The sequence below is a fragment of the Artibeus jamaicensis genome, unplaced genomic scaffold (genome assembly GCF_021234435.1).
Source record: "Artibeus jamaicensis isolate MK-2021 breed Jamaican fruit bat unplaced genomic scaffold, CSHL_Jam_final contig_3188, whole genome shotgun sequence".
In the NCBI taxonomy this organism is placed as follows: Eukaryota; Metazoa; Chordata; class Mammalia; order Chiroptera; family Phyllostomidae; genus Artibeus; species Artibeus jamaicensis.
In genome coordinates this window covers 39,497-54,110 of record NW_026521745.1, presented here as the reverse complement: position 1 = coordinate 54,110, position 14,614 = coordinate 39,497, and the positions used below count along the sequence as shown (strand labels likewise).

The window sequence follows — 14,614 nt, the reverse complement described above, 5'->3', positions numbered from 1 at the left end:
TTTTTTGAAAGTGGACTGAGGTGTTCTCCTGCCAGGACAGCTTGGCTTGCTTCCCACCCGGCCTTGCAGCGAGCCAGGGGGAAAGCGGAGGCATTTGAGTCCCAGAAACAGGACCTGGAAGCGCCCTGCCAGTTTCGCGGTCCCAGGCGGCCAGGCAGGCACATGCTGGTGCGGAGGCTTCTGGGTCCCCGCCACAGGACCGGGAAGCACCCTGCTGGTTTCGCGGGTCCCAGACAGCTTGGCGGGTGCACACAGGCGCAGGAACCTCTGAGTCCCCGACACAGGACTGGGAAGTGCCTTGCCGGTTTCAACTGGCCGGTGTGCACGAAGGCGCAGAAGTGGTTGAGTCCTGCCACAGGACTGGGAAGGACACTACCAGAACCCGTGGGTCCCAAGCAGCTTGGCGAGTGTGCAGGCGCCCACACCCCAATCTGGTAGCCTGGCTGGTGTGTGCACTTGAGCCCGCATCCAGCCCACAGAGAGATCCTGCTGCAACCAGAAAAACCAGTCTGGACAGTTTGAGACCAACAAGGGAAGGGTTTCTCTGTTGTTGTTATTGTTTTTTGTTGTTGTTTGTTTGTTTTGGGTTTTTTTCCCTTTTTTTAGTAACTTTTTTGTGCATTTATTTAGTAATCTTATATATTTTTTAAATTTTATCACTGCTTTATCTTTCTATACTTTGTTCCTCTCCTTTCTTTTTCCCTGTTTTAGTCCTTCTTCCTTTCCTCTTAAACTCATCACTTTCGCCTCCCTTCTTCTGCCTTTTTGTTTGATTGTTTGTTTGTTGCTTCGTTTCCTTTTACCCACAAGAGACACAAACAACGAGGAACTGTGAAAGGACCAGAATGGGACCCAAAGAGGGGGCATCTCAACAGTAGAGACAGAGAGACAAATTTCACCTTCCTATAGCAGAGAAGTCACGAGGTGTTGCATATTTATTTCATTATTCTCACTTCTTTTATATTTTAATAATATCTCTGTATTCCTCCTCTTTCTGTATATGCTTCTCAGTCTTGAATAGTTATATTGTATTATTAGACAGGCTCCCCCTGTTCTTTCCTCCACAGTGCTTTGCTAATCCTCTAAACTCTACACCACTTGTTTTTCGTTAGCACACTTCCTAAAGCCCTATACCCCCTACTCAGACAGATCACATAGAGTTTGTTATATGAGTGCTGCTCTAATATTAGTGTAAATAATAGCTGATCTATACAACAGTAAATACTTCACAACTCATCTCACGGATCTTAGCCCATTGTACAGGTCCCTGAATTCTGTCACTGTAGTGATTAACTCTATTTGCTCACACACTACACCAAATAGGTGGAAACAGAGAACACTGTTCCTTACACTCACCTTACCTCAAAATCTGACTGTCTGAAACTTCACTGCTTTCTAGTTCCAACTAACAAGCCTTCCCTCCCCAACAAGAGGCTTATCTTATGTCCATCCTCTCATAAAAGTGGCAAGTTGGGCTGAAGAATACGGGTAACACTATATATAGCCTAAAGATCGCCTATCTCCTCTCTACCGGCTGTGACTGTAAATATCATAAATTACTCTTCTGCTGTCATATACCATTTTGCCTCCTCCTACAACTGATTACACATACATGATAAAAGGAGTAGGTGGAAATGGAGAACATCAAGATACCTGAAGGAGTCTGCACCACTGAAATTCACAGGTATTATACCACAGGGGTTCACAACATAAACCCAGGGAGACAGAATAGATCAATTTTAGAAGCTGAGGCTAACAAGAAGAGTCTCACAAACAATGGGAAGACAGAGAAACAATCCCCAAATGAAAGAAAAAGCGGAAATTTCAGAAAGAATGTTAGATGAAATAGAGGCTAATCAACTATCAGATAGTGAATTCAAAGCACTGGTCATCATGAAGTTCAAAGAGCTCACAATGAGCTACCAGAAACTACAGGGGAGCTACAATGATCTCACCACAAACTATATCAATGTGTAAAAGGAAATAGAAACTATCAGCAAGGGACAAGAGGAAATGAAGAATACAATTTCTGAATTGAAGAACACAGTAGAAAGTCTCAAAAGTAGAATAGATGAGGCGGAGAATCGGATTAGTGAGCTGGAGGACAAAGTAGAAAGCATCTCACAGAAAGAGCAGGAAAATAAAAAGAAACTCAGAAAGAATGATGAGGAATTAAGAGAAATGCAAGACAATATAAAACGTAATAATATCCGAATAATAGGGATACCAGAAGAAGAAGGGATAGAAAACATATTTGAAAGAGTAATGAGAGAAAATTTCCCTAATTTGATGAGAGAAAAAGTCACACAAATCCAGGAATCACAGAGAGTCCCAATCAAGAGGAACCCAAACAGGCCCACTTCAAGACACATAATCATCAAAATGGCTAAATTCCAAGACAAAGAGAGAATCTTAAAGGCAGCAAGGGACAAAAAAGAAGTAACATACAAGGGAGCCCCAATAAGGTTAGCTACTGACTTCTCAATGGAAACACTCCAAGCAAGAAGAGAATAGCAAGAAATATTCCAAGTAATGAGAACCAGAGGCCTACAACCAAGGCTACTTTACCCAGCAAGACTCTCAATGAAGATAGAAGGCCAAATAAAGAGCTTCCAAGACAAAAGAAGTCTAAAAGAATGTGCCTCCACCAAACCAGTCCTACAAGAAATACTAAAAGGACTGCTTTAAGGAAAGGAAGGAAAAATGAGAGACAGGAACACAGGTACAAAAATGGCAATGAATAAGTACCTATCAATAGTAACCTTAAACGGATTAAATGCTCCAATCAAAAGACACAGAATAGCTCAATGGATAAGAAAGCATGACCCTCATATGCTGCCTACAAGAGACCTACCTCAGGACAAAAGATCAACACAGACTAAAAGTGAAAGACTGGAAACAAACTCACCAAGCAAATGGACAAGAAAAAAAAGCTGGGGTAGCAATTCTCATATCAGACAAAATAGACTTCATAAAGAGGGCCATAAAGAGAGACCCAGAAGGTCACTTCATTATACTCAAGGGAAGAATCCACCAAGAAAACATTAACATCTTAAATATATATGCACCAAACATAGGGGTACCCAAAGATATAAAGAAAAATCTTAGAGGACTTCAAGAAAGATATTGACAGCAACACAATTATAGTAGGGGATTTTTACACCCTACTGTAAAAAAATGGACAGATATTCCAAACAAATATCAACAAAGATATTGTGGCATTAAACAACACCCTAGATGAAATGAACTTAACTGATAAATATAGAGCCCTTCATCCCAAAGAAGCTAAATACACATTCTTTTCAAATGTACATGGAACATTTTCAAAAATAGACCACATGATAGGACACAGAACGAGTCTCAAAAAATTCAAGAAAATTGAAACCACACCAAGCATTTTCTCTGACCACAAGGGACTGAAATTGGAAACCAACCCCAAAGGACAAAACCCAAAGCACCCAAAATCATGGAGACTGAATGGTATGCTATTAAGCAACAAATGGGTCAAGAATGAAATTAGGGAAGAAATCAAAACGTTTCTGGAAACAAATGAAAATGATCTCACAACAACCCAAAACATATGGGACACAGCCAAGGCAGCCCTGAGAGGGAAGTTTATAGCAATACAGGCCTACCTAAAGAAGATAGAAACATTTCAAACAAACAACCTAACCCTATGCCTGCAAGAACTCGAGGAACAACAACAAAAACAGCCCAGAGCAAGCAGAAGGAAGGAAATAACCAAGATTAGAGCATAACTAAATAACATAGAGACTAAAAGCATAATCCTAAGGATCAATGAATCCAGGAGTTGGTTCTTTCGAAAGATAAACAAAATAGACAAGCCTTTAAGTAGGCTCATCAAGAAAAGAAGAGAGAGGACTCAAATAAACACAATCAGAAATGAAAGAGGAGAGATTACAACTGATACCACAGAAATAGAAGGGATTGTAAGAAATTACTCTGAAGACCTGTATGCCAAGGAATTTGAAAACCTAGGGGAAATGGACACATTTCTAGAAAAATATAATCTTCCAAAATTTAATGAAAAAGAAACAGAAAATCTGAACACACCAATAACAGCAAAAGAAATTGGAGCAGTAATAAAAAAACTCCCATCACACAAAAGTCCTGGACCAGATGGTTTCACAGGAGAATTCTACAAAGCATTTAAGGAAGAGCTAACCCCTATTTTTCACAGACTATTCCAAAAAATCCAGAAGGATGGAAAACTCCCAAATTCTTTTTATGAAGCCAGCATCATCCTAATTCCAAAGCCAGATAGAGATGCAACAAAGAAAGAGAACTTCAGGCCAATATTACTGCTGAAAATAGACGATAAAATCCTCAACAAAATATTGGCAAATTGCATCCAACAATATATCAAAAAGATCATACACCATGACCAAGTGGGATTCATCCCAGGGATGCAAGAATGGTTCAACATTCGCAAATCAGTAAATGTAATACATCACATAAACAAAAGCAAAGACAAAAACCACATGATCATATCAATAGATGTGGAAAAAGCTTTCGATAAGGTACAACACCCATTTATGATAAAAACACTGAGCAAAGTGGGAACAGAGGAAGCATTCCTCAATATAATAAAGGCCATATATGAGAGACCTACAGCCAATATCATACTCAATGGGAAAAAACTAAAAGCTTTTCTACTAAGATCAGGAACAAGACAAGGATGTCCACTTTCACCACTTCTATTCAGTATAGTTTTGGAAGTTTTGGCCACAGTGATCAGGCGGGAAAAAGAAATAAAAGGCATCCAAATAGGAAAGGAAGACACAAAACTGTCACTATTTGCAGATGACATGACAGTGTACATGGAAAATCCTATAGACTCTACCAAAAAACTGCTCAAACTAATTAATGAATTTGGCAAAACAGCAGGATACAAAGTCAATATCCAGAAATCAAAGGCATTTTTGTATACTAACAATGAATCAGCAGAAGCAGAAATCAGGGAAAAAATCCCATTTGATATAGCAAAAAGAAAAATAAAATATCTGGGAATAAATGTAACTAAGGAGGTAAAAGACCTGTATGCAGAAAACTACACAGCACTGAAGAAAGAAATCAAGGAAGACACAAACAAATGGAAACATATACCTTGGTCATGGATTGGAAAAATTAACATCATCTAAATGTCCATACTACCCAAAGCAATATACAGATTCAATGCAATACCTATTACAGTACCAATGGCATATTTCACAGACATAGAACAAACACTTCAAAAATTTATATGGAACCCTAAACAACCCCGAATAGCAGCTGCACTTTTGAGAAAGAAGAACAGAGTAGGAGGGATCACAATACCTGATATCAAACTGTATTACAAGGCCACTGTAATCAAAACAGCCTGGTACTGGCATAAAAACAGGCACATAGACCAATGGAACAGAACAGAGACCCCAGAAATCAACCCAACCCTCTATAGTCAATTAATATTCGACAAAGGGGGCAATAACATAAAATGGAGTAAAGATAGCCTCTTCAACAAATGGTGTTGGGAGAACTGGACAGCTACGTGCAAAAAAAAAATGAAACTTGAGCACCAACTTACACCATACACCAAAATAGATTCAAGGTGGATAAAAGACTTAAATATAAGCCATGACACCATTAAAGTCCTAGAGGAGAACATTGGCAGGAAAATCTCAGATATTTCACGCAGCAGCGTATTTATGGATTTGTCCCCTAGAGCAAGGAATATAAAGGAAAGAATAAACAAGTGGGATCTCATCAAAATAAAAAGTTTCTGCATGGCTAAAGAAAACAGTATTAAATTAAAAAGACAACCAACTGTATGGGAAAACATATTTGCCAATGATACCTCAGACGAAGGTTTAATCTCCAAAATATACAAAGGACTTACACGACTCCACTCTAAGAAGACACCCAACCCAATTAAAAATGGGAAAAGGACTTGAACAGACACTTCTCCAAGGAGGACATACAGAATATCCAGAGACACATGAAGAGATGCTCAATATCGTTAGCTGTCAGAGAGATGCAAATTAAAACCACAATGAGATACCACTTTACACCAGTCAGGATGGCTATCATAAACAAAGCAACAAACAAATGTTGGAGCGGTTGTGGGGAAAAGGGGTCCTTAGTTCAGTGTTGGTGGGATTGCAGACTGGTACAACCATTATGGAAAACAGTATGGAATTTTCTCAGAAAAATAAAAATCGACCTGCCTTTTGACCCAGCAATCCCACTTCTAGGGTTATATCGTAAGAATCCTAAAACATCAATTTCAAAGAACCTATGCACCACAATGTTCATAGCAGCACAATTTACAATAGCCAAGAGTTGGAAGCAACCTAGGTGCCCATCAGTAAATGAATGGATCAAAAAATTGTGGTACATATACACAATGGAATTCTATGCAGCAGAGAGAAAGAAGAAGCTACTACCCTTTGCAACAACATGGATGGAACTGGAAAGCATTATGCTGAGTGAAATAGGCCAGGTGCTGAAAGACAAATACCATATGATCTCACCTTTAACAGGAAGCTAAACAACAAAACAAACAAGCAAGCAGAATAAAAACAAAGACACTGAAATAGAGAACAAGAGGACAGTGACCAGAGGGGAGAGGGAAGGGAATTTAAGGGAGGGAAAGGGGAGGGATTTGGAGGAACAAATATGAAGGACATAGGGACGAGAACTAAGGGGGTTGGAAATGGGAGGGAGGTGGGGAGCACAGGGCAGGGGGCTGGGATGGGAGAAATAGACAAAAAACTGTACTTGAAAAATAACTAAATGAAATTATTAAAAAAATAAATATATTTTATTAATTATCCTATTACAGTTGCCCCATTTTTTCCTCCCCTTTATTCCCCTCCATAATGCACCCCCACCACCAGCATGTCCATAGGTTGTATATATAAGTTCTTTGGCTTCTCCATTTCCCATACTATTCTTATCCTCCCCCTCTCTATTTTGCACCTACTATTTGTGCTTCTTATTCCTTCTACCTTTTCCTCCATCCTCCCCCTGCCCTCTCCCTGATGATAACCCTCCACGTGATTTCCATTTCTGTGATTCTGTTCCTGTTCTAGTTGTTTGCCTAGTTTGTTTTTGTTTTTATTTAGGTTCACTTGTTGATAGTTGTGACTTTGTTGTCATTTTTCTGTTCATGTTTCTGTTTATCTTCTTTTTCTTAGATAAGCCCCTTTGACATTTCATATACTATATTTTCAAACTATAAGACGCACCGCCCCGCCCCCTATTTACTTGGGAGGAATAATATTTCCTTCCAAATTTAATGCTGCTGTTTAGTTCTGTTTACATTTACATTTGTAAAATATTATGTTATTAATGTTATTAAATATTTTACCACATTTTTTGCTTCAAAATTTTTTTCCTATTTTCCTCTAAAACCTAAGTTCGTCTTATGGTCCAAAAAATATGGGTAATAAGGGTTTGGTGATGATGAACTCCTTTAACTTGACCTTATCTGAAAAGCACTTTATCTGCCCTTCCATTCTAAATGATAGCTTAGCTGGATAGAGTAATCTTGGATGAAGGTCCTTGCCTTTTATGACTTGGAATACTTCTTTCCAGCCCCCTTTTGCCTGTAAGGTCTCTTTTGAGAAATCAGCTGACAGTCTGATGGGAACTCCTTTGTAGATAACTGTCTTCTTTTCTCTTGCTGATTTTAAGATTCTCTTCCTATCTTTAATCTTGGGTAATGTAATTATGATGTGCCTTGGTGTGTTTTTCTTGGGTCCAACTTCTTTGGGACTCTCTGGGCTTCCTGGACTTCCTGGGAGTCTATTTCTTTCACCAGATTGGGGGAATTTTTCTTTCATTATTTTTTCAAATAAGCTTTCAGTTTCTTGCTCTTCCTCTTCTCCTTCTGGCACCCCTATGATGTGGATGTTGGAATGTTTAAAGTTGTCCTGGAGGTTTGTAAGCCTCTTCTCATTTTTTGGAATTCTTGTTTCTTCATTCTTTTCTGGTTGAATGTTTATTTCTTCTTTCTAGTCCATAGCATAGATTTTAGTCCTAGTTTCCTTCCATCCACTTTTGGTTCCCTGTACATTTTCCTTTATTTCATTTTGCATAGCCTTCACTTTTTCCTCTATTTTGTGACCATACTTGACTGTTTCAGTGAACATACTGATTACCAGTGTTTTGAACTCCGCATCTCTTCATTGCTTAGTTCTATTTTTAGAGCTTTAATCTGGTCTTTTACTTGGGCTATATAATTTCTGTCTTTGTGCGCCAGTTATGTTTTAAGGGGCAGAGCCGTAGGTATTCTCCAGAGCAGGGCCACCCCATGCAGCTATGTTATAAAACTGTCTGTGGCGAAGGGGTCCAAGAGAGAACTATGCCACTTGCTCAGCTCTCTGCCAGCTTTCCATCACTTTCCCAACTACCCACAAACAAATTGGTCCCCTGTGGTGCTGATTCCAAGGTGGAACATTCTAGAACCCTGTGAGTCGCTGCAATGAACTTTACTGTGAGACTGGGAATTTATTCTGCTGTCACAACCCCCACAGGTGTTTTCAGTTAGAGGTTTTGAGGTTTTATTTCTCCACACTGCAACCCTTGGTTGTGTGGTCTGTCTTGCTCCCCAGTTGTTCCTCCCAGTTTACTCACATGCAAATGTGGGACTACCCAGTCCTCCAGCTGCTGCCTTGCCACAAGTCTGAGTCCTTCCACCTTGGCTGCCCATCTCTGCCCCTCATACTGGTCTGGATGAATGTTTCTTCTTTAACTCCTTGGTTGTCAGTCTTCCATACAGTTTAGTTTTCTGGCAGTTCTGATTATTTTTTGTTTTTAAATTTGTTCGTGTCCTTTTGATTGTGTGAAGAGGCAGCATTTATGTATCTAAACCTCCATCTTGGCTGTAGGCCTTGCTTTCTGTGTCACCAAAATGAACAAGCTAGACTGAAGAAAAAAAGAGAAACAGTCTTTGTGGTTTGATGCATTCATTGAATTATGTGTACTTGTTTTAAAGGCTAAGTTTATTACATTTGGGTATTATTTATATATCTTTTTTTCCAAATGGGTGAAACTGGGAAACAAAAGGATAGGCCTTTGCAGAAATAACCGTAACATCAGTAATTGTTTTCCCTGTATGTGAGAACAAGAAGCCTAATGGAATCACTTAATAATTGTATTATAAATGTATTTGAATAGTAGAGCTCATATTCATATTGAATAGCATCATCATTACAAAAATGAAGACAGTAAATAATTTGCCTCATTTCATAAATTATAAGATATAACAAGTATCTAGGAACATCAGACTTTAAAGAAATAGTCTAGAGTTGTTTCCTGCAAAATGGCAAAGCAAGTATGCTAAAAATCCTTATAACTTGAAATACTTAAAACTAAGGAGTAGGTGTACATAGTTTATAGTTTCTTTATAGTACTAGCTGAACAGGTAAGAAAGTAACATAATTTCTCAGAGACCAGTCTGAGAGCACGAATCACAAGGGATGTATGAAAACTACAACTACTGTAAGAGCATTTGCCTACCTTGCTAATCTAGACCTTTGGTTCTAACAGCAAACCTTAGTCCATAGGTGATGGAGGATCAAATTGGAGTCCCAAATGAAGTTCGTATTCAAAGGGCTACATCGTTGGTGAAATGGAGAAAAGAAGAAAATAACTCACTCATAGGTAGAGGCTCATCTATCCTGACCTGACTCTGGATAGAGGGTAGAAAGAGTTTTTCTGATAGTTTATAACCATAAACCACTACCTGTGTGGTCTTAAAAACTCCAAGCCAAGAAATTCAGATTGGTCCCTTGGTAATTAGTGTCTCCAATTGCCTGCTAGAAGCAAAATACATATTGTCTCTAGAATAATGTACCTTAAGCTCATGACTCAAAGAATTTCCACAGATAGAGCCCAGCTCATAACTGAAAATCACAAAACACATGAGAGACCAGGTATTATGAGCAGTGAACTGACTTAAAGTTAGACCCTGTTTTACTGTGTATAATGTACACTTTTTTGCCCAATTTTTTGAGGAAAAAATAAGGATGTGCATTATATATGGGTATAATGATCACATACCATAAGCCCAATAATCCCATGAAGAATGTGCACAAAAACGTGGGTGGTATTTAGCATGGAATTTGGAAGTTCAAGCAATGGAAAATGTGAAGAAGTAGTTCATTAAAGGTCTGGAAGATTTAGACTAGGGAAAGAGACAGTTTATGAAAATTGAGATTGAGAATTGATGTCAGCTACAAACATGGATCCTCACTTGGGAAGAACCAAGTGTCCCAAGCAGTATAAATACAAAGGGTATCTGTCCCTTGATGAGTCACAGTGAAACTATGAAACACCAGGAAACACTTGAAAAGTCTGAAAAGCATCCAGAGAGAGAAAAAGACGGACTACCTATAAAGGAATGACAGATTGACAACAGACTTCTCAGTAGCCATTGGAATTCAGAACATGGTGGAGTAAAACCTGCCCAGCACAGAGCCAATTAGAATAGGCACATCCCCTAAGCATAATTTTGGACAGTAATTGCACAGGAAGTTTATATATGTTCCCTATTCTATTTGTCCTACATTTTTAAAAAACAGGTGTGGTGGGCAGAGTAATAGCTCCCCAAAGATGTCTAGGTCCTAATCCTGGAGGTTTTGCAGATATGATAAAATTAAGAACATGAAAATGGGAAGATGACCTGGGTGGCCCAATATGATCACAAAAGAATGTGATTCTTTCCCCCAGTCTTATGGGGGAGGGACTTAAAGAAGAAGATCTGATAAGAGTCAGAGGTCGGAGTGAAGGTGAAAGAGGGCCACGAAGCCACACAAAGCTGGTGGCTTCTAGGATCTAGAAAAGGCAAGGAACAGATCTGCCTCCAGAGCCTCCCAGAGGAACAAAGTCCTGCCAACACTTCGATGTTGGCCTACCTGAGATTTCTGTCCTCCAGACTGTAAGATGGTAAGTGTATGTTGTGTAAGCCAGTAAGTTTGTGGTAATTCGTTATAGGAGCAATGGGAAACAAATGCAACAGCTTTATTGAGTTATCATTTATATTCCATGCAATCAAGTTGTTTAAAGTGTGCAATTAAATGGTTTTTAGTATATTTATAGGGTTGTATAATTGCAACAATTTTTGAAAAATAGATTAAAGTTGTGAAATTGAAAAATGATCTTTCAATTACATGGCGCTCTCCTCACTGTGCTAATTCGAATCAGGAATGTGTCTGTGTTCTAGATTTGCTGGACGTCACTGATGTGTGGTCCCAGAAACCCTCAGACTCAGAAACCTTTTCCCTTTTTCCTTTTTATTTTAGTGGGCTAACCTTTTCTTGTGATCATTTTTGCTGCATTTCCCTTGGTGGTGTATAAGATATTTATTTGCTGGCGCTCAAATCAGTTCTTTCTTTCTTTTAGCTATTAAACTTATAAATCTTTTAAAAATTAAATTTATTGGGATAACATCAGTTAATAGGATCATATAGGTTTCAGGTGTATATTTCTATGATACAAGAACTGTATATTGCATTGTATGCTTATCGCCCAAAGTCAAACCATCTTCCATCACCATATATTAGACCCCTTTGACCCCCTCAAACTTATAAATCTTAAATTTTGAATCTGTCACAAACCATATAATACTCTATACAACTCTATATGGCATCTTTTATGCCAGATTCCCAGTAGGGGGCATAAAAGAGGCAACCACACATTGATGTTTTTCTCCCTCTCTCCTTCCCTTCCCCTCTCTCTAAAAATAAATAAATAAAGGACACATGGACAAAAACAAGGGGGGGGTAGAAATGGGAGGGAGGTGGAAAGGGCTGGGGGGTGGCCTGGGATGGGAGTAAAAGGCAGAAAACTATACTTGAACAACTATTAAAATAGAGTTGTACTCTATACAACTCTAAGCTTATATAATATAAGCTTAGAAGCCAACTAAGTGGCTCAGAAGCCAACTAATGTGGCTCAGAAGCCACAACCAAAAAAAGCAACACTCATGAGAGACCAAGTATTAATAATTCAGGAGATGAAATGATGTGTTCTTGGGCTGAAGGACTTTGACAGCTTCAAGATAAAAACTATGACATAAAATCATGTAAAAATTATTTGGCTCATGCCCTAGCTGGTGTAGCTCAGTGAATTGAGTGAAATTCCCTGAGCTACACCAGTGAATTTCATTCATAAGCCTGCAAATGAAAGGGTCACCAGTTAGATTCCCAGTCAGAGCACATGCCTGAGTTGCAGGCCAGATTCCCAGTAGGGGGCATAAAAGAGGCAACCACACATTGATGTTTTTCTCCCTCTCTCCTTCCCTTCCCCTCTCTCTAAAAATAAATAAATAAAGGACACATGGACAAAAACAAGGGGGGGTAGAAATGGGAGGGAGGTGGAAAGGGCTGGGGGGTGGCCTGGGATGGGAGTAAAAGGCAGAAAACTGTACTTGAACAACTATTAAAATTAAAAAATGACCAAAAATAAATAAAAATAAAGTCTTAAAAAGTTATTTGACTCACTGGCAAAAAAATCCACAGAAGTTTTTGTAAAGTGTGAATGTTGCTTCTTAGGCAACTGTGTGAGTGTGTTTATGTGTGTATGCACTCTGCCTTGTTTATTTAATCTGTCATGAGTTTTTAGCAGGTCTGACTAATAATTTGTGAGGTGAGTGCAAATGCAAATGAGGGGCCTTTGGCTCAACGCTTATAAGAACTTTAGGATTGTGACAGTAGAGCATTGCACCCAGCATGGGGCCCTCTGACCACGAGCCCCGTGTGACTGCATGGGTCACACACCAGGAAGCTGGTTCCTTTCTTCAACCCTTATCCCCAGGGACTGAAGATTAGGATGAAAAATTCCTGCTTCCCAATTTCACCTCCCTTGTTTCATCCTTTTTGAAAGGAAATTTTAAATATTTTTAATTGTAAAATACACAAAACTTACTTTCATAATAACTTTTAAACTTTTAAGTGTACAGTTCAGTGATATTAAATACATTCACATTGTTGTACAACTACCCATCTCCATAACTCTTGCTATCTTGCCAAACTGAAACTCAACCCATTAAATAGCTCTGGAAACCTTTCTACTTTGTGTCTATGAATATGACTACTCTGGGGACCGCATATAAATGGAATCATATACTACTTGTCCTTTTGTGACTTTATTTCACTTAGCATATATAATGTCCTTAAGGTGTATCCTTATTATAGCATGTGGCAGGATTTCCTCCCTTTTTAAATAAATGTTTTAAATGTTTATTGATTTTTTTGGAGGGGGAGAGAGATTTGTTGTTCCACTTATTTATGCACTTACTGGTTGATTCTTCTCTGTGCCCTGAATGGGAATCAAACCTGCAACCTTGGTGTATGGGATGAGTCTCTAATCAACTGAGCTACCTGGCCAGTGCGAACTTCTTTCCTTTTGGAGTAACCATTGAACTGTTTGCCACAAGTTTTAAATTTCTACGAACAGTGTACAGGGTTCCAGTTTCTCCACATCCTCACTAACACCTGGTTTATTTTCTGTTCTTTTCATAGTAGTCATCCTTGTGGTTTTTATTGCTATTTATCTACTGATGAGGGAAGTTGACCTTTTCTGTTTTAAAATTTGTTTTTGAAAACTCACAGTGATCACCCTTTCCTTCTTTATAGAAAAGACATGAAGTTGCTGGAGCAGTCAGGGTCTCTGAAAGGCTCTCTGAGCGCAGAACAGCAGTTGTCACTCATCAGTGGTTGCTCGAATATTCAAGAAGCAGCAGAGGGCGCCATGCACATTCAGGTGAGTTAAGGACCTGCGCTTGGTTGGTGAGAGCTGGGAGAGACAGTCTTCCTACCTTATTGGAAGAACAGGGCAAGATAAAAAGCAGTTAAAAGTGTGGACTTCTTGTACTTCGAATGTCAGAATTATAATTTATGTGACAGAAATCATTATCGTTTGTAGGTTCTCTTTAAACTATTGGGATGATGTTACCTTCCAGAAGTATTAGGATTTTGAGCAAAAATAGATTTTCTGGACAGCTAACACTTTTATCTTCTGAGAGTTTATATTCTTTTTAAAGGTTAAAAAATTACAGTTGCAGTTTATATTCAATATTATTTTAGGTGTACTGGTTTTAAGTGTGTAGCATAACTAAGAATTTGGGAACAAACCCAAAGGATTGAGCACACATGTTTTATTGTCAGCTGCTGACCTGAGATTCAGGTCAAATACAGGAAATCTAGGCGGTCGACTCTGTGACTCTTAAATTTCTTTTGTGTGGTGGATGGAGGTGGTTGAAAGCACAGACTTTAAGTCAGGTGACTTTGTGTTGAGCCATTTTGCAACTTTGTAGCAGCAAGTTTCTTTGTGTCTGGGTCTACTTCCTCACCTGTGAAAATGGCATCCTACCTTATGCACTGGGTGGCTGTGAAGGAACCGTCTGTGCTCATGTCCAAGGGGACCCTGATATAAGGCAAGGCTTCATTTTCTTAATGGGAAGATTAAAACAATGCTTTTTGGGGCCCTTTTAATATGTAATATTTACCCGATGGAAATGAAATATTGTAATTAACCTATAGAATGGGATCTGATATATGAACCTATGTATGACCTATTATTGTAGTACTTCTAATTTCACATTTCCTGC

General features: G+C 38.8%; 1 protein-coding gene across 1 annotated transcript in view; it reads left to right on the top strand.

Moving 5' to 3' along the window:
- The window catches only part of LOC119058464 (lambda-crystallin homolog), a 46,120-nt gene extending 32,321 nt beyond the window's left edge, over positions 1 to 13,799 (top strand). Inside the window, exon 3 of the mRNA XM_053663503.1 lies at positions 13,641 to 13,799. Coding sequence (XP_053519478.1) covers positions 13,641 to 13,776 — 136 coding nt within the window. The 3' untranslated portion in view covers positions 13,777 to 13,799. The remainder of the gene's footprint in view (positions 1 to 13,640) is intronic.
- Positions 13,800 to 14,614: the final 815 nt, after the last annotated feature.